We start from the raw sequence: 17,847 nt of genomic DNA on the forward strand, positions 1-17,847 counted from the left end.
AGACGGGAATGTCTCATGGAAGTCTCCTGTGGTGGAACAGTCGACCCTTGAGGCAGGAAGCGGAACTTCAGTGGAATTTTAAGGACTCTTATGACTGTAAAACGACATACATTTTACTAGATCAGCTGCAGGGCGGTTTATAGGCGTGCTACAATAACGGGGATGAAAATAGCCTCACTGCTGCCTGTGTATTGTCTGTGTGTGCGCGCACACACACACACACACACACACACACACACACACACACACACACACACACACACACACACACACACACACACACACACACACACACACGAACATGCGCAAGCTAGCTAGAGTGAATTGGCTAGCTAACACTTATATGACAGAAAAACAAGCAATTAAATATGTAACATTCCTGCATTAAAATACAAAAAAAAATACTTGACCTGTGTTATGCAATTGGTTGAATTATTATCCAATTGTTTCCAACAGTGTTCAAACCCAGAGAAATACGTAGATTTATCCCACTGGTAACGGTCGATTATATTTGGTCACATGTCATATGCCTTTCACCACCTATCCTCAGGGGGCACACGCCAGTAATCCAGTAGAGATGTTACTTCTAATACAACGCTCTATTTCATTAGAATTTTATTGCATAACATGAATAAACAGGACTAAACTAAACTTGAATAAAACTTGAATACAAACCCGTCCGTGAACATGATTTCTGCTTGATTTTCGGAAGCAATGGTGGTGAAGACAACAACTGCCATTGTCCTGGGCTAATTCACAGTGTCCTCAAACCACATCTTTTGTGGTTGATTTAGAGACCCCTAGTGACAGAAATGACTAAATACACCTTCAACTTGTGATTTAATTAAACAGAGTAAAGACATCTCTTATCTGCTGATCATCCAAAAGTTATGTGGAAGAGGTGTGTGTGTGTGTGTGTGTGTGTGTGTGTGTGTGTGTGTGTGTGTGTGTGTGTGTGTGTGTGTGTGTGTGTGTGTGCGTGCTCTAAGAAGGTCATAAACCAGCTGCTGGGTCACCATCCCGGCCAGGGTTTGGAAATAGTTAGTCATCGCTGGACACCATGTGATCTCCATGGAGACGGGCATCCAGTGGGAGAGCCGCGAATAAGGACGTGTGTGTGCACACTTGAGAGAGTCGTGGTTTTGTGAGATGCTTCTATTAACGTCTATTATCAGTGGGACTGATTCAGCTCCTATAGGGACCAGAGAATTCAGGAGCGTAACTGAAGAATTAGTCACGGTCAGTCAGAAGAACCACAGAGCCACGACTTGCTGCTTTAAAGCACATGCCTCATGCACCTGAAAACACACACATACAGTTTGTAATTCTGCAGGCTTTTAATGGAAACCCCTTCAAAGTGTTCAAAGGATTCTAATACAGTCTCTGTCTGTTTCTCTCTGCCTGTCTCTCTCTCTCTGCCTCTCTCTCTTTCTCTCTTGATGTTCTGGCCTTCTACGTTGGCTGTAACACTGGACTGAGCCAGCTTTGAGGGCTCTTACTGTAATGGGTCGCTACATGCTCACTGAACCACCGGCAGCTTGTTTGAGCAACAAGATCAGAATGTTCCACTGAACCCCAGATATTAATCGTCATGCCAACACGCCCTTGTCACTGTTTCCGGGCCAGTTCTGCTCCTGACAAAGACCTATACACAGACAATACACAGATTGCTGCAGAATGTCCCCTCACCCCCTCAGGAACCTTGCACCTGGTCACACAGGAGAGAAACACAAGGCTCAATCGTAACATTAGATAACAATTGCAAGCAGGAGCCGTCTTTTCTTTACCATTGAGTTGCCCACCCATAGTTAACCTTGATGAGCTGAAGATGCCGCAGCACCACGTCGGAGTGTTCCCAGGCTCGATTTAGCATGTGCCCGTTTCATTCCCATATACTTCTTATTTGGATTTACAAGGACCCCATATTATATAGCGGGGTTTATTTCAAGGACTGCTGGGTACTTCAAACCGCGCGTGTGCACTTGCCATTTGTGCACTTGCGCACGTGCCAGCCTACAACTTACTAATTCATGTGTTCCTATACAAGGGCCGTGTGTGCCTTGTGGGTTTAAGGCTCGAGTGCGTGCATGCTGCCGTGGGCTATTGGGAGTGTTTATCAAGTGTTTTTGTACGCGTGCGTGTGTGTGTGTGTGTGTGTGTGTGTGTGTGTGTGGCTGTGCGTGTCTTCAGAAATCAATGGGGGCACATCTGGTTCAGCTTAGCAGCCGGTCTGCGGCTGCAGACTGCTGGAGACAGGGAGAGCAGTGCTCTTCAATTTAAAGCCATTCCCACGGAGCACCTCGGCCTCCTACACACCGCCCGTGTGTGTTTGAAGCAGAGGGCTCGGATGTACCCCTTCTGTCCCGTTGTTTGTCCCCCCCGCTCTTGTTTTGTGTTACTTTTTTGGAAAGACGTGTATGTCTACACTGCGGGAAAGCATAACATTCACACACATCCGTCAGTTCACTCGGCCCAACACGCATCACATGTTTTAGAACGTGTGTGTGTGTGTGTGTGTGTGTTAATGACTGCCCCCCCCCTTGTGGTGGTTTGGTACACGATGCTCTGGGAACTCTGTATGTTTATGGTGGCTCTTCCTGTAATAGCCATTAAACTTCCTGTGTCCGAAGCATCGTATTTATAGCCAGACACGAGTCTAATTAGACTCCCTGAGTTACGCAATTGTGTGTGTGTGTGTGTGTGTGTGTGTGTGTGTGTGTGTCATCGGGGAGAGGGGAGGAGGGTCATGATCAGGCCAAGTAAGAAGCTGGGTTGAGGGGGTAGGGGGAGGCTGGAGTCAGATGGGGAGATGAAGAGAGATCCAGAGGAGCTGGGCCTGAGAAACGAGGAGCCGGACGGAGTCACTGACACAGACGGAGAAGGAGAGACGCTCATTCCAGCTTTGATAAGTCAGGCTGCCACTGATGTCTTTGAAGTACAGAGGGGCTAGCGAGGTGGAAAGGACCTCAATTAAAGCGGCGTCGAGGGCGTGTGTGTGTGTGGGGGGGTCGTTTCATCTGAACTCCCAGGAACATGCAGAACAGTACAGTTATATACACGCTCATCATGAGACTCCTCTTTCAGCTCAGTACTAGTAAACGCTGTAGACCAAGACTCTTTGTCCGTTGACCCAGACAGACAGACAGACAGTGAAGAGTTAATTCTGAACACCTGGCCCCCCTCGCCCAAGCTCCACTGTCCTGCACAGCCCTGCCCTACGCACACTTGATCAGACTTGTACAAACTTGGCCTAACTGGGTCCTGCTGCTGCAGACGCGCCATATTTTTTAAGTGGTTTTGCAACGTCTTGATTTGCTGCAAAAAAATACCACAGTCAAGGTCAAACTCCTCATGTGTGTGCTCTTTTCTTTTCTGTCAGAGTGAAGAATTCCATATCTACACCCAGTACTGCACCAACTACCCACGGTAAGATGACGTGTGTGTGTGTGTGTGTGTGTGTGTGTGTGTGTGTGTGTGTGTGTGTGTGTGTGTGTGTGTGTGTGTGTGTGTGTGTGTGTGTGTGTGTGTGTGTGTGTGTGTGTGTGTGTGTGTTTCCAAACAACGTTAGACGCCAGCTTGAATTCAACTGTGTCAGCCTGATGGTATCGCAGCCCAGCCGTTAATACAATAAAAAACATTTCTTCTTTTCATTTCTTCCCTGACTCACATTGTCCTCTGCGCTTTCACATCCACCTACCACGTTCCCAGCGTCTCACTTAGCCCCATTGTGCACCTCAATTGAAGCCAAAATGACACGTTGCATAGAAAAGTGTCTACTGTCAGTTGGGCCTCAGGCTGTCTCTCTCTCTCTCGCCCCTCTCCCCTTGTGTCTCTCTCTCTCTCTTTCAGTCTTTTTATATGGAGCATGTTGACAAAGTTACAGCTCACACACTGACAGATCCCGCTGACAGTACTTACCAGCTGTAATGGTTTATTCCCACACTGTCTAAGTGCCGTGGCATCAAGCCTCACAGGAGACCTGTGTGGGCGGCCAAATGGGCAGAGAGTGTGCGGGTATAAATGTATGTATGGGCATGCTAAGCAAAGCCATGCCTGGTAATGCAGGGTACACACTACAGGGTAATTAGCCTGATTTTGTGCCTGATATCCCCCTTCCCACTATGGTCACCTAAGCCCAGATTTCTTGATGGATGTAGAGCAAGTTTGACGCCGTTTCCCTGATTTCATCCATAGTTCATTGAGATATCCGCCATGTTTGTTTACGGTAAAGAAAAGTCTTCAATCGCGAGATTGCAATTGTGGTTCGCGAGTACAAGTTGCAGTTTTGAGAATCAGGCCTGGGTTGTTGAGACATGGAATCGGTTAGTGTGTGGTGTGCTGTGTTGGCTAAATAAGTTCTTTCTGCACATTAAATTACCAAAACAGTCAAATGTATCTTTAGCTGTAATTAGAGGAAACATCTAATCCATCGTCTAGTGTCGACAGGCTTAAGTGGCTTCAGCGGTGTATGGTGCGTGTGCGACCGTGTGTTGCACACACACAAATAAAGACATACACATACACAGTTGAAGTTGCAAAGTTAATTGTGAGTGTGTGTAGGTTAAGATGTGAGGCTATGCTTCAAGCTAATACAGTATATTCGTTATTCACTCCCTAAGGCTACTTATGTAACGCTGTGATGAAACACTCTGAAGCAATTGCTCTGAAGTTTATTATTTCTGAGTTAATAATCTGTAATAATTACAGCTTGTCTAATAATAATCTGTAATCGAGATTGATTTAGTATGTCCGACTAAATGTATGTGTGTTTGTGTGTATGTGTGTGTGTGCACGAATGTGAAGGGCGTTATTGTCAGCTGTTTAAGATGGACTCTCTCGCTCACACCCTCACACAGCTGGTGACCCCAGCCAAGGTCACACACGACACACACACACACACACACACACACACACACACACACACACACACACACAGTAGAAATGGAGGCTGCAGATGTATCTTGGTTTAACTGTGCTCTGAGGTCAGGTTTCCATTGAAACAATGTAAGGCCTGTGTAGAGTTGAACTGGAATTTAGACGTGCACACACACACGCAATACACTCGGAGACACATTCTTACATACATAGTCTGAAATGTCTACATTTACAACCGCTCACATTCTATGTCTTTATCATCAGTGCACACACACACACACACACACACACACACACACACACACACACACACACACACACACATTTGATTAATTAATTTGAAATGACCAGTACTACAACACCATAGCATCCAAATATTAATAAAGAGCCCATTATGTCTCACACAACAACACAAACACTGTGCAAATATCCACAACCAAGTGAATCAGTAAATATAAATAGATAGTTATGTTATGGGTAGAGATGACAGCCGGCCTATGACTGCTGACACAGAGCAGTATTTGCTTAGAGTTCTTCTTACTGAGTCCAGCAAGTTGCAATCCTCTAACACAGAGTCTATGAACGTGTCCAAGGCTACCGTAGATGAGTCCAACTGGTTTTGTGCTATAACCACCTACTGTCAAAGCATGTATTAATGGCTGGTATTTTAACATTTTTTCAAAGTAACACAGGTCCATATACATGTCAAGGCAACAACCCACTTCCAGAATCACAATGGTTTTTAAAAGATCATCAACAACAACAATGTCAGGAGTATTTGGAGAGTCTCTAAGAACACTATCTAGGGACTTATCATTTAAATGTATGAACCAGTTAAGTTGTATTTTTTTGTTTGTATAAATTGTGCTTAGTCCATGTACTTTGCGTAGTTCATTCGCTGTAATGTCAACAATGCGATCGTGACGGGCAGGGTATAGTCCAGTGTATAGTCCTTTAAATGCGGGGCATCCGTTCAATATGTGCGCTGTTGATTCTAGTTGTTTATTGTTATGTAATAAGCAGAATGGTTCATGACGGTTTGGAAACCATAGAGAAAGGTTATATTGAGCGGGGAGTGCTTGCAGTCTAGCTTTGATTACAAATGTTAGAATGCCTGCGTTAACAGCTGGATTATGGAGCGCTGAGTGTGAAACTGCTGGGTCTGCACACTGTAGGCCTGCAAGTTTACCCTGGAGGCGCACGTTCACCCAGTCATTGCGCTGTTGTGAGTGAAGGTGTTGTAGGATTTCATACCCGTATGTCCGGCTGTCCAGCTTTTTGCTGGAATCGTCATGATGTAGAGTCGCTTCTACATGCACATTTAAGTCCATGATTTAACTCCTCGCTGACGCTTACCTGTTGTCCGCTTGTGTGTATCCAATCTAGCTGTATGTTATTGTTGTTACACAAATCATTCAAATCAGGCCAGTCTCAGTGCACTCCAAATCCTGTGGACACACACACACACACACACACACACACACACACACACACACACACACACACACACACACACACACACAACCACTTAAATGTTGTGTGTGTGTCCACAGGATTTGGAGTGCGCTGAGACTGGAGACTGGTGTGTGTGTGTGTGTGTGTGTGTGTGTGTGTGTGTGTGTGTGTGTGAAAACCTTGCCTTGTACTGAAAGGCTCCATTGAAGCGGATCACATGGCCACATGGATCCTCCACTACATAACGGCAGCAGGGGACGGCCTAGCGTCCCCTGTGCTCAATGACTCCGTTGACCGGTGAACCTCCCTCCCCCAGGTCCGTGGCCGTGCTCACAGAGTGCATGAGGAACAAGGTGCTGGCCAAGTTTTTCCGCGAGCGTCAGGAATCTCTGCGACACGCCCTGCCCCTGGGCTCCTACCTGCTCAAGCCAGTGCAGAGGATTCTCAAGTACCACCTACTGCTGCACGTATGTCTGCTGCTCCGTCTGTCTCTCTGTCTCGCCCGCTCTCACTCGCTCGCAGACACACGCGTGCACAAACATGCACAGTTTCACTGAGACACTCACACGTTTTTGCTCTACGCACACCCCTAGAGTAATGCACGCACAGGCAGACAATTGGGTCTTGTGGGTGTAGTTACACTGAAGTGCATTCCCTTGCAATTAACATTTGCAGTGCTTGCAGTGTGTTTTTGTGTCTGTTTAATGCAGACGAACACGTCGATGGATGCCCTAATTTATTCATACAAGTTGCCATATTGCTAATCATAGTCATTGCATAATTTCAAATCCCCCTCGGGGAGACACATATTTGTGTTCTAGTTTGAGTTGATAGCAACGCGTAGCCATGTCGCCGGCTACAACATGCCATCTGGGTGGCTGCTCCACAAGCAGGACACAGGGTCAAACCGGTTTATTGAGAAGTTTGAAGGACAAGAATGTATAGCGATGGTGATCGATGTTGCCATGTAAATCCCCCCCAAATGTGTGTAGTGACGGCTGGTTTAACCTGTGCATCTATTAGTCAATGCATACTCAGCCCAAAGAGGGGCAAAGTGAGGCTGCTTAAATCAGCACACACACAATGGTTTCATGGGTGCTAATAAAGTGCCGATTTGTACCTGGTTCTGATTGAACATCCTTTACATTTTATTTGTTTGGCAATTGTCCTCAACCTCAATCAGATTCTGGCACTCCTCAAGATCCGCCGATCAGATTGCACGCTGCAGTCCAAATGAGTGAATGAAACATGGGTCTGTGTGCTGTGCAGGAGATTGCCAACCACATGGAGAAGGACACAGAGACCTACGAGGTGGTGCAGGAGGCCATAGACACCATGCAGAGAGTGGCGTGGCACATCAACGACATGAAGAGGAAGCACGAGCACGCCGTGAGGCTGCAGGTACGTCCGTACGCACAGGGGTTCACTTGTCCCAGCGAGCGGGCAGGAGGTCATCAGGAGGAGATTAGTCTCGGATTCTGCAGTGCGGCTATGCTTTAGCCAGCATCATGGGGAGATGGCACAGAGCATTAGCCTCGTTCAGTAAATAAAGATCAGCAAAATAAAAAGATGTAAAAATAGGTAGCAGCATAGATCACAATAATACATTTTATTAAATTATATTAATCAAATAAATAAAGTAAGTAATAATAAGAGAAACTAAGATATTGGTAATAAGTAATAATAAGTAATGAGGTGTAGTAAAGTGTAGTGTTAAGTGTTCGTTATGTAGATAAAGTCAGGCATGCAAGTGGCTGAAGCTCTCAAAAAGGTTTTTTTCCTGTCTACATGGTGTTGAATTGAAACTTTTAAAGGCATGTTTTCTAAGAAACTTTGTCTCCAGACGTCTCAGTTTTTTAGCTTATCTTCCCACTGGAAATCCAACGACGCGCTTACAAACAACTGCATCCAGCAATCTATATGTCGAAACAAACACGAAGCGAAAGAATGTCTGCTATCAGACTTTACTAAACCGAAATTAAACAATTTTAGACTACGCCAAACGTATCCAAATTAATGACTGGAACACTAATATAATATCAGATGAAAACCAAAACGGTTAGTAATTGTCAGCGTATAGGTTCCTGCCGGTCATGGCGGGCGCATGCCTTCTGGTAGGCGGCCCCTGCAGAACAAAGATGCCATGCAGCCACACCACCACACACACTTGGCTCGGGCAGCATGTGGACCAATCTTGTTTTTCGGATTTCCTGCTCTCACTCAAATACTAGTGCAACCAAATTCCTACAGGACTGAAACCCAAGTGGAACAAGTCGTGTTTTGTTTAGAAGTAAACTGCCTCTTTGGCGGCGGTGGGCCCTGGGAGCGCCTCGGACATCTAACCGTGTGGTTTCTTCCTCATTCCTGTTATTAAAAGGGACATTTTTACATCTCTAGGCTCCTCCAACGGCCCCCTTCTTTATAGGATTCAGTTTGAGGAACGCGTTATGTGCCTGCCAGGTTTGAATAAGCCTCCCTTTTGACCCATCCCCCATCGGTCCCGCATCGCCCTGGCTTTACCGCGGGCCGAGGTCAGTCCTGGGCGAGGACATGAAAGGAGAAGTGTTGTCTCGATCAACAGGGAGTCTGACGATGCTGCCATGAGCGCAGGAATGTGTCTGTGGAATAATGTCTCCTGGCTCTCGGGAAGAGACCGCGCAGCCTCCGGTGTTTTCCATGTAACCGCTGGATATTCTGTGTAACACAGCATAACCACACAGCTTCTTCTGGTATCTTCCACCGTTTGATCTTGGCTACATTTCACTCAGGTTTTTTATCTGTGTTCGGTAACACTTTAGCCCAAAGCCGTGTCGGGATAGACTCTAAATGTTGTTTTTGCCTCCAAAATACAGTTGAATCAGATATGTAACGAGTGGAAAAACCCAGCCTTGCAACATCCACGCTCTGTGTGCTTACCTCTGTTAAAACAATACCATTCTGTTTCTCTATGAATACAAACAGGCTTTGTTGGGATATTGCCGTGATATCATGGTGTGTACAGCTTTGCAGCTTGCAAGTCAGAAATGATGAGAAAGTAATGGCAGCTTGGTAACAATCAATAATATCCAAACTCCTAGAAAGAGGTGAATATAATTGGTTTGATGGGTTGATGTAGGACACATAGGCAGAGCCCAGAGACACTGGAGGGGTCACCCTGTTTAAAGCTTACCCCCCCCCGCAGGAGATCCAGAGCCTGCTGACGAACTGGAAGGGCCCTGATCTGATTGGCTATGGGGAGCTGGTCCTGGAGGGCACCTTCCGGCTGCAGCGAGCCAAGAACGAGAGGACCCTGTTCCTGTTCGACAAGCTGCTCCTGGTCACCAAGAAGAGGGAGGAGACGTACACGTACAAGGCTCACATCCTGGTGGGTCCCCTGGTCTCACACACATGCACACATGCACTAGTGTGTATACACTCAAGGGACTATTACAACGTATTACCCATTACAACTGCTGGTAACCATTCAGTGGAGCCTGGTACTGCAATATTTTAGACTAGACTTGGACATTTTAAACTGGACTATCTTGTACTTGTATGTTGTCCGTCTCGCGTTTCTTAAATGCAATGCAATCTAACTAACGGGAAAATGAAGTTTGAATTTGAAGTGAATTTGATCTGGTTGTCTGACGGCACTCTCTCTGCCTCTCCACTGCTAGTGCTGTAACCTGATGCTGGTGGAGATCATTCCCAAGGAGCCGCTGAGCTTCAGTGTGTTCCACTACAAGAACCCCAAACTCCAACACACAGTGCAGGTACGGCAGAGTTGGGAACTTGCAACAGTGCACATCACAGGCTACAGCGACTTGATTTTGAGGCCCTGCTTTGAATCACCTCATCAGACTTTGTGTGCCCGTTGCCTATTGCATTCCTACATCATCCAATGGGGTCACTTGACTGTTTTTCTATAGACTTGGTTTGATGGCTTGATGATAGGGTGTGCAATCACATTACCTTTGGGCGTAGGATGAAGGGCGTTTGCATCTATTGTCATGGCAGTTCTTTGGCTTGAAACTGTAAACCTAGTTCAGCATGAAGCGATCAGGCGGTAACTGCTTGTCTTCAGGTGTCTGGCTGTTCTCTAGACATAAACGCTGGCACATTCTGACTCTTCAGCATGACCAGACGTTGTTTCGCTAACTACTGTGTTTAGTGAGATGTTTTTGTGCGGGTACGTACAAAAAGTAAGTACAAGGGCCTGCCTCAACTATTTGGCTCTCTCCTCTTCTAATTCCTCCTACTTTGCGTCTTGCGTCTGTAACCGTTGTGTGTGTGTGCTGTCGTCTGCCTCCAGGCCAAGTCCCAGCAGGACAAACGCATGTGGATCCTGCACCTGAAGAGACTCATACTGGAGAACCATCCGGCCAAGATCCCAGCCAAGGTGAGAACCACACGCCCATTCACTCCCTCCCTCACTAACTAACTCACCCACTCACTCACGCACGCATGCACGCACGCACGCACGCACGCACTCAGTCACTCACTCAGTCACTCAGTCACTCACGCACGCACGCACGCACTCACTCACTCATGCATGCACGCTGTCCTCGCTGATGTCCTGAACAAAGAGTGGGATGTTCTGTAACTTTCCTCTTGTTTCTTCTTGTGTGCCATATTCTCCCTCTCTTCATTTAAACCCTTCCTCACAATCACGCTGCTGTCTGGCCATATGTCAGTGGGGTCCCCAGCAGACGGTCTGTGGAAAAATGAAGCGTTTCTGAGAGGAGTCATTGTAGTGATATACATGGGGATTACTTGTAGGGCTTTTTGTTTGGTCAAGAAATACAAAGAAACTTGTGCTCTAGTGCCACCTAGTGTTGGAATGGTGTATCACCCCTTTAAGAATTATCTGCTCATACTCTAACCATGGTTTCCATCTCTTGTGTTCCAGGCCAAGCAAGCCATTCTGGAGATGGACGCTATGCGTAAGTGCACTTCAAGTGGGAGCAGCGATACACATTGAATGGCATTGATTGTGCAGCATGTGTTTACCTGTGCGGTGTGCGTGCCTCTCCCCAGACCACCCAGGGTTTCACTACAGCCCGGACGGGGAGAAGAAGGCCTCGCCTCAGACCAGGGACGGCCCCTCCCCCCGACGGGCCCGGCGGAAGGGTAGGACACGCCCCTTCAGACCAGTGGCGGTGCAGCGCTCATACAGCTACCGTCCAACCAATGCATGACTCTGTGTGTCTCTCTGCAGAGCCTCCGTCCAAAGCACTGAAGAACGGCAAGCAGAGCGGGGCCACCACCGAGGGCCAGAAGGTGTGTTGTCAGGGGCCACGCGTTGGGGTCGGGGATTTTTACAATGGACACTACATCATGGTTAAAATGATGATGTGTCCTCCAAGTTAATACCAGCTCTAAATGTGTCGCTCATTATAAGCACTTGTTGAAGTAGGTTGATCCTGTTGGAGGAAAGCGATGTAAGAGCTGCCTAGTCTAACCTACCAACACTAGGTTAGGAACAGCATGCTAGTGATGGTCATCATTTATAACTAGTCTGCTGCTCAAACATGCCTGGTAGCCTTATAGTGGACTTTCTAATGGGTCTATTAGGTGTACACCAGGAATGGGGACAACAGTGGTTAGCAGATGGTTGTTTCCACCTTGTGGCAGAAGAGAGCACAGCAGCTCACCAAACAGACGTTATAGGATGCCACAAACTTAATTAAATGAGTTGCTAACCCTTTTGACGGGTTAAACCGCAAACAGCATTGTTTTAAATATAGAGGTATCGCCATACCCTACCACACGTACACATGCACACACTTATGCAGAGAAACGGGTGCAAATTCTCAAGGAAAACGAAAGTTGACGTTAGTCTTTCTAAACGTTGTCCATCCCAGCGGACCAGTCTAGGAGCCACCCTGCTCTCCCCGGTGTCCCAGCTGGCCCTGGGTACCATCGGACGCAGCCGCAGCCTCATCAACCAATCCCAAGAGTCCCTGGACCCATGTGACCACTACGAACACAGCGACAGAGAGGAAGGGGAGGAGCCTCACCAGCTGGACGCTGACGATGAGGACGACAGTGGCCTGGTGAGCCCGGCCAATCTGTCGTCACATGCCTCGATGTCAGCTGTATAAACACATGAACCATTTAAACCTATTCCTCGGTATTTCATGTTATCGTCCGTTCTTGAACTCCACGTCGTTGTGTTCAGGGCGGTGCCAAGAGGCTGCGAGTCCCCGGCAAGAGCAGCAGGAAGAGGCTGAACCCTCAGGCTTCTGTGGACAGCATCGACCAGTGGAAGTCCTTCAACATGAGTCCCTCAGACCTACAGGTAGACAGCCACACAGTCGGCCAAAGACGATCTTGTAGCCCGATAGGAGACATGCACACGGTGACATCAGTTGATATCTTAAATGTACACCGTGACCTCACTCCTCCCACGTGTTGATCCTCCCGCGTGTCCCCCTTGACGTGTGCCGCGCAGAGGGCCCGAGACTGCCTGGTCCGAGAGGGCAGCCACCACCCGCCCCTCCTCCGGACGCCCAACGTGAGCGAGGAGCCGGCGGACTCCCCCGCCGCGGCGCAGACGGCGGCCCCGGGAGACGAGCACCAGGTCCGCAACATCTGGGCGGACCACCGCGCCCGCCGGGCCATGTTCCCCACCCGCCAGCGCACCATGCAGCCCGACGACGACGAGGACATCTACCAGATGTTCGTGCCCACCGAGGCCGGCGGCCCCGAGCCCGACGCCCCGCCGCCGGCCGCGGGCCCCGAGGCGCCCTCGTCGCCCGCGTCCGCTCGGCCCTGCAGCTGGCACGTGGAGCAGGTGCCGGCGGTGCAGGTGGACCCCCCGCGGGGCGGCCCCGGCCGGCTGCTGCGCCGGGCCAGCAGCGCGGGGGAGAAGGGCAGCGGGGCGCCGCCCGGGACGCCGGCGGAGGGCGCCGTCCACACCGAGTCGTCCAGCAACGACATCTCGGGGTCGTCTTCGGCCGAGCAGCTGACGGTGGACGACGTCGACAACGTCTACGACAACATCAGCTACGAGGACCTGAAGAGCATGGGGCTGGTCCGCAGGGACGAGGACGGCCGCCGCTCACGGAAAGACCTGTCTGCAGACACATGGGCCCCCAGCAGTCAGACAGCCACCGGCACCCCAGCACCTGGACCGCTGCCCGCAACGCCTGGAACGCTGCCCGCAACGCCTGGAACGCTGCCCGCAACGCCTGGAACGCTGCCCGCAACGCCTGGAACGCTGCCCGCAACGCCTGGAACGATACCGAGCAAATCTGGGACACGTGACGCTCAAGACAGTGTTGCTTGTAGTCCGAGTGCCGCAGAATCTTCAAAGGAACCTGGCAGACCCTCAGAGAGCAACGGCTCCTCCCAGGGCGGGAAGCCCTGTGAGCTGAAGATAGTGGAGGAGGAGAACATCTACGACACCATCTGCTTCAGGGAGCCTCCGAGGGCAGAGCTCCAGGGCAGCGCTGAGCGGGTCACGGCGCAGCAGCAGCAGGTGGGGGGCGGTCTGTCGGCCTCTGAGCAAGAGCTGAGCGACGGCCCGGGGGGCTTGGTGTCCGAGGAGAGCCTCCATTTCGGGGAGGACGAGGGACTGGACGCCTCGGGCGCGATGCGGTGCTCCTCTGAGCCCGACTACTCCTCCTCGTCGGCGTCCGAGTGCTTCGTCCAGCGCTCGCGCACCGGCGACAAGATGTCAGAGAGGGTGGACGAGATCTGGAACGACCTGGAGAACTACATCAAGGTCAACGAGAAGAAGGCGGACCGGCTGCCGGCCGCCTTCCCCGTGGGCTCGGGGGAGGCTCACAAGAGGCCCTCCTCCGCCAGGAGCAGCCCCACCAGGACCGCTTCGGCCTCAAGCAGCGCAGCAACACACAGTGGCTCTACCACCCAGAGCCCCCCGGCCCAGCACCTCGACCCCCCGGTCAGCTCCACGGCGGCCGCGCCCTCCTTCACCATCCCCATCATCAACATCCCCGAGCCCCTCGGTGACGACCCCTCCGAGGAGCAGGCTGAGGCGGAGGAGAGCCCCTCCGCCCTCCCCGGCCCCGCCCCGGCCCCGCCCGCCACTCCGGAGCCGGCCCCCGGCACAGTCAAGAGCATCCGCAGTCGCTTGGCGCGCCTGAGCAGCGGCAGCTTCCGCCTGGAGGACGACACCCTGGTGGAGCTGCCCCAGCGGCCCGCCACCCGGGAGAGCCAGCTGCCGGACCTGCACAGCCTGTTCCCCGGGGAGCTGGCCGGCATGGGCTCCCCCCTGGCCTCCTCCTCGCTGCTGCTGGGCGAGTCGGTGGACTTCCCCCTGGACCTCATGGACAAGACCAAGAACCGCGTGTTCCTCATGGCCCGGCAGTACAGCCAGAAGATCAAGAAGGCCAACCAGCTGCTGCGCATGAGGAGCATGGACCCGGGAGACGCGTGCGGTCGGTCCAGGGACGAGAAGAGGCAGATGGACCTGGCCGCCATCCTGGAGGAGAAGAAGCAGGGAGGCGCCGCCATCGGTAACGTGGACGCCTTGTTTTGTAGCCACAGTCACAGTTTAGGTTAAACTACAGCATGTGGAGGGTGAGATGGTGTAGAATACAGTTGCATAATATTGTTCATTTGCAGTGTGTTTCTGTGTGGTGCGGTAGAACATATGCATTGTATTGATCATTCCTTCTTGTGACACTCTTCCAGGTGCCAGGATAGCGGAGTATTCCCACCTGTATGACCAGGTCATGTTCCCCCCTGGGACCAGCGGCCACGCCTCCCCCTCACGCCACCCCGGACTGCCCTCCTCCCCCTCCATGCCGGAGCGCTCCCTGGAGGACGACTGGCTCCACTCCACCTACAGCAATGGCGAGCTGGCCAGCTTCGTGGCCTGGCCCAACGAGATGGCCTCAGCCAGGGCCTCCTCCACCCCACAGCTCCGCCTCAGCCCGGCCTGCTCCGTGCCGGCCCTGAAGACCCAGGCCGGCTCCCCCGCCCCCGCCAGCCCCCAGAGATGGAGCAGCTGCATGTCAGCGCCCAGCGAGAAGGAGGAGGAGCACGTGTACAGCACCATCAAGAGACACCCGGCCTCCGCCGACTCCGCAAAGACCCCCGAGCACAGCCGCTGTCGGTCCACCGGCTCCCTGGGAGACCGGGACCAGGACGGGAGGAACCCGCCGGAGCCCGGCCCCCCCGGGGACTTCCCCCTGGCCCGACACGCGGCGGGTCACGCCCGCCCCACCCTGGGCTGGGCCGGGCGCCAGAGCAGCCTCCCGGAGCAGCGCGAGCTGAGGCGCTCCACGCTCACCCTGCAGGACAGCCAGCAGGTGGTGGTCCTGCACCGCGAGTCGGCCCTCAGCATCCTGGCCGCCACCCAGAACTACCTGGCCAACTTCAAGGACGACGACGACGACGACGACGACTACGTGGAGATCCGCTCGGAGGACGAGTGCGAGGGGGAGCGGAGCGGCGGCGGTGGCGGGGGGCCGGCGCCGCAAAGCGGAGGCTCCGTGCAGCAGAGCCGCGGAGCCGTCCAGTCCCAGAGCCTGCCCTGCACGCCGGTGCGCTCCTGCCAGCCGCTGAGCTCGGTGGGGCGGGAGAACCTGGAGAGGTACCTGTGGAGCGAGCCCCAGGAGCACCAGCCCACCATCGGCCGGGCGCTGAGGGAGAAGTTCCAGTGTCTGAGCTCCAGCAGCTTCGCCTGAGGCTGCGTCACGAGCTGTGTCACCGAACCGGCAGCACTGCACCAGACTGCTCACAGCCAGCTGAGCCTCAGCTTGTGCTGATGCCAGAATATAGAGAAGGACAAAGAACAAACTAAAGTTCTCTCTTTAATGATATATTTGCCGTTTCCTCCTAGTGCAACCCCAACGACTGCAATACCTGCCTTCTTACCGTTGTCCTAACACGCTGTTGAATAAAGCCAAGACGCTTGCGTGCGATACCTAGCATGTGAGCTGCTGCTGCATCCATCCAGATCTTTATGCATGTTTCACTGATCTAAATAAACATAGCGGTTCCGGAGATTATGCCCTAATCAAATAAAGAAGCTATTCAGTCTCTCTGACGCATCAAGTGTTTCCGCTATAGATTGTTAGTACAGCCCAACGGTATTTTGGCCAGCTCAGTCTACACAGGGTTATGGCCAGGAAGAGTGGACTAATTGACTGAATGCGCATCGTTGTAAAAACACCCCTCCATTATTTATTATTTGCATTTTAAAATAACTTAACTGAAGCGTTCCTGATCTTGCTTCCTAGCAAGTATTGACTCTTGATTCATTTATTTTTAAAGCAACTCTAAACTATCAATAAGGTTATTTTAACTGTATTTACTTTACTAGTTAACCTTAACCTGTGTAATAGAAATTATCCACGTAACTTGTTTTCAGTTGTTTCAGGCGTATCAAACATTTTTGAACAAGCAGCTTTCATAAATATGCAGTTACATATTTGCTTAGGTTTGATGTGTGGTAGCACCAACATAAAGTTTTTATTTTTTAGGAAAAGCCAAAGCAAAAAGGAAGCAATTAAAAACAGTTATAATGAAATCCTTCGGATTGAATATCACCGGACATCAGGCTTGTACAAGGCTTAGGTCATTTTGAAGTTACTGCGTTTTCTTCTCACCGTGTTGGCCACATGCTTCTCAATCAAGCCCAGATCCATTTTGGGTATTTTTGAGGAGCCATAAGACTGAATGTATTCATTCGCAGTCGGTCTGCAGAATAGTTCTTAACCATTTGTGTCATCGATGGTAGAATGTACGTGCATCTCACAACCGGGTGTTATTTAAAACCCATTCATTTCAAAAACTTTGTTACACGAGGGACCATGGAGAAACATGTTGCGCGTGAGTTGGAATGGCAGAAAAATGCAGTACTGTATTTGGTGTATTTTATTTTATTATTTAGTTTACTTCATGGGATACTCCCTACTGTCACGCTACTGGTATTAAATCAAACCACCCCCCCCCCTTTCCACTCCACTCCCCACAAGACTTCATGGCATTCAATCACAATTTAGACTCACTCACTACGTTCTTGCTTGCTCTTTGTTTTTATTTGACCCACAACGGTTATAACACCCACTTGGTTTCAATGTTCATTTGGGGAAAAGAAAACTTGAAATCACTTTGTAAATGAAAGTACTATATATTTATTAAAATGACGGTGAGATTTGGGTTTCAGAGCACTCACTAAATTTGCTTCAAATACTGTGAATATTTCAGTAAAGATTCTATTTTGCGCACTGTACAAATCCAGTTTGTTGAAAAGACTGCTTTAGAATGTTAAAATGCAACCCATTGCTCATTCATATCTGAAACCAGTTTCATCATAGTCCAGTAAAATGAAGTATATTCCTTGTTATGCCTTTTTCTATTTTGTTTTCACAGGTGGTGATTTACAGTCCTCATTGGCTCTTTTTTGCACTTTCCTTTGTATTTAGATGGATTTGTTTTACTTGTAAACACTTTGTAAAGATGTACATTTTAGGAGAGTTCTTCATGTATGTTATAGTTATGCTTTATGAGGCTTTAATGTTTTAAGTTATGTGTACTGTATTTTTTAACTGCCTAGCTCAA

At 50.2% G+C, this 17,847-nt stretch overlaps 1 protein-coding gene across 1 annotated transcript in view; it reads left to right on the forward strand.

The window, feature by feature from the left end:
- Window positions 1-17,847, forward strand: part of LOC311364335 (pleckstrin homology domain-containing family G member 1) — a 31,719-nt gene extending 13,872 nt beyond the window's left edge. The window contains 13 exon segments of the mRNA XM_084484315.1: window positions 3,380-3,426; window positions 6,647-6,797; window positions 7,600-7,731; window positions 9,512-9,694; window positions 9,987-10,082; window positions 10,622-10,708; window positions 11,219-11,252; window positions 11,347-11,439; window positions 11,528-11,589; window positions 12,174-12,365; window positions 12,491-12,610; window positions 12,764-14,792; window positions 14,971-17,847. Coding sequence (XP_084340441.1) covers window positions 3,380-3,426; window positions 6,647-6,797; window positions 7,600-7,731; window positions 9,512-9,694; window positions 9,987-10,082; window positions 10,622-10,708; window positions 11,219-11,252; window positions 11,347-11,439; window positions 11,528-11,589; window positions 12,174-12,365; window positions 12,491-12,610; window positions 12,764-14,792; window positions 14,971-15,968 — 4,224 coding nt within the window. The 3' untranslated portion in view covers window positions 15,969-17,847.

This window comes from Micromesistius poutassou (assembly GCF_964030765.1).
Source record: "Micromesistius poutassou genome assembly, chromosome: 19".
Taxonomy (NCBI): Eukaryota; Metazoa; Chordata; class Actinopteri; order Gadiformes; family Gadidae; genus Micromesistius; species Micromesistius poutassou.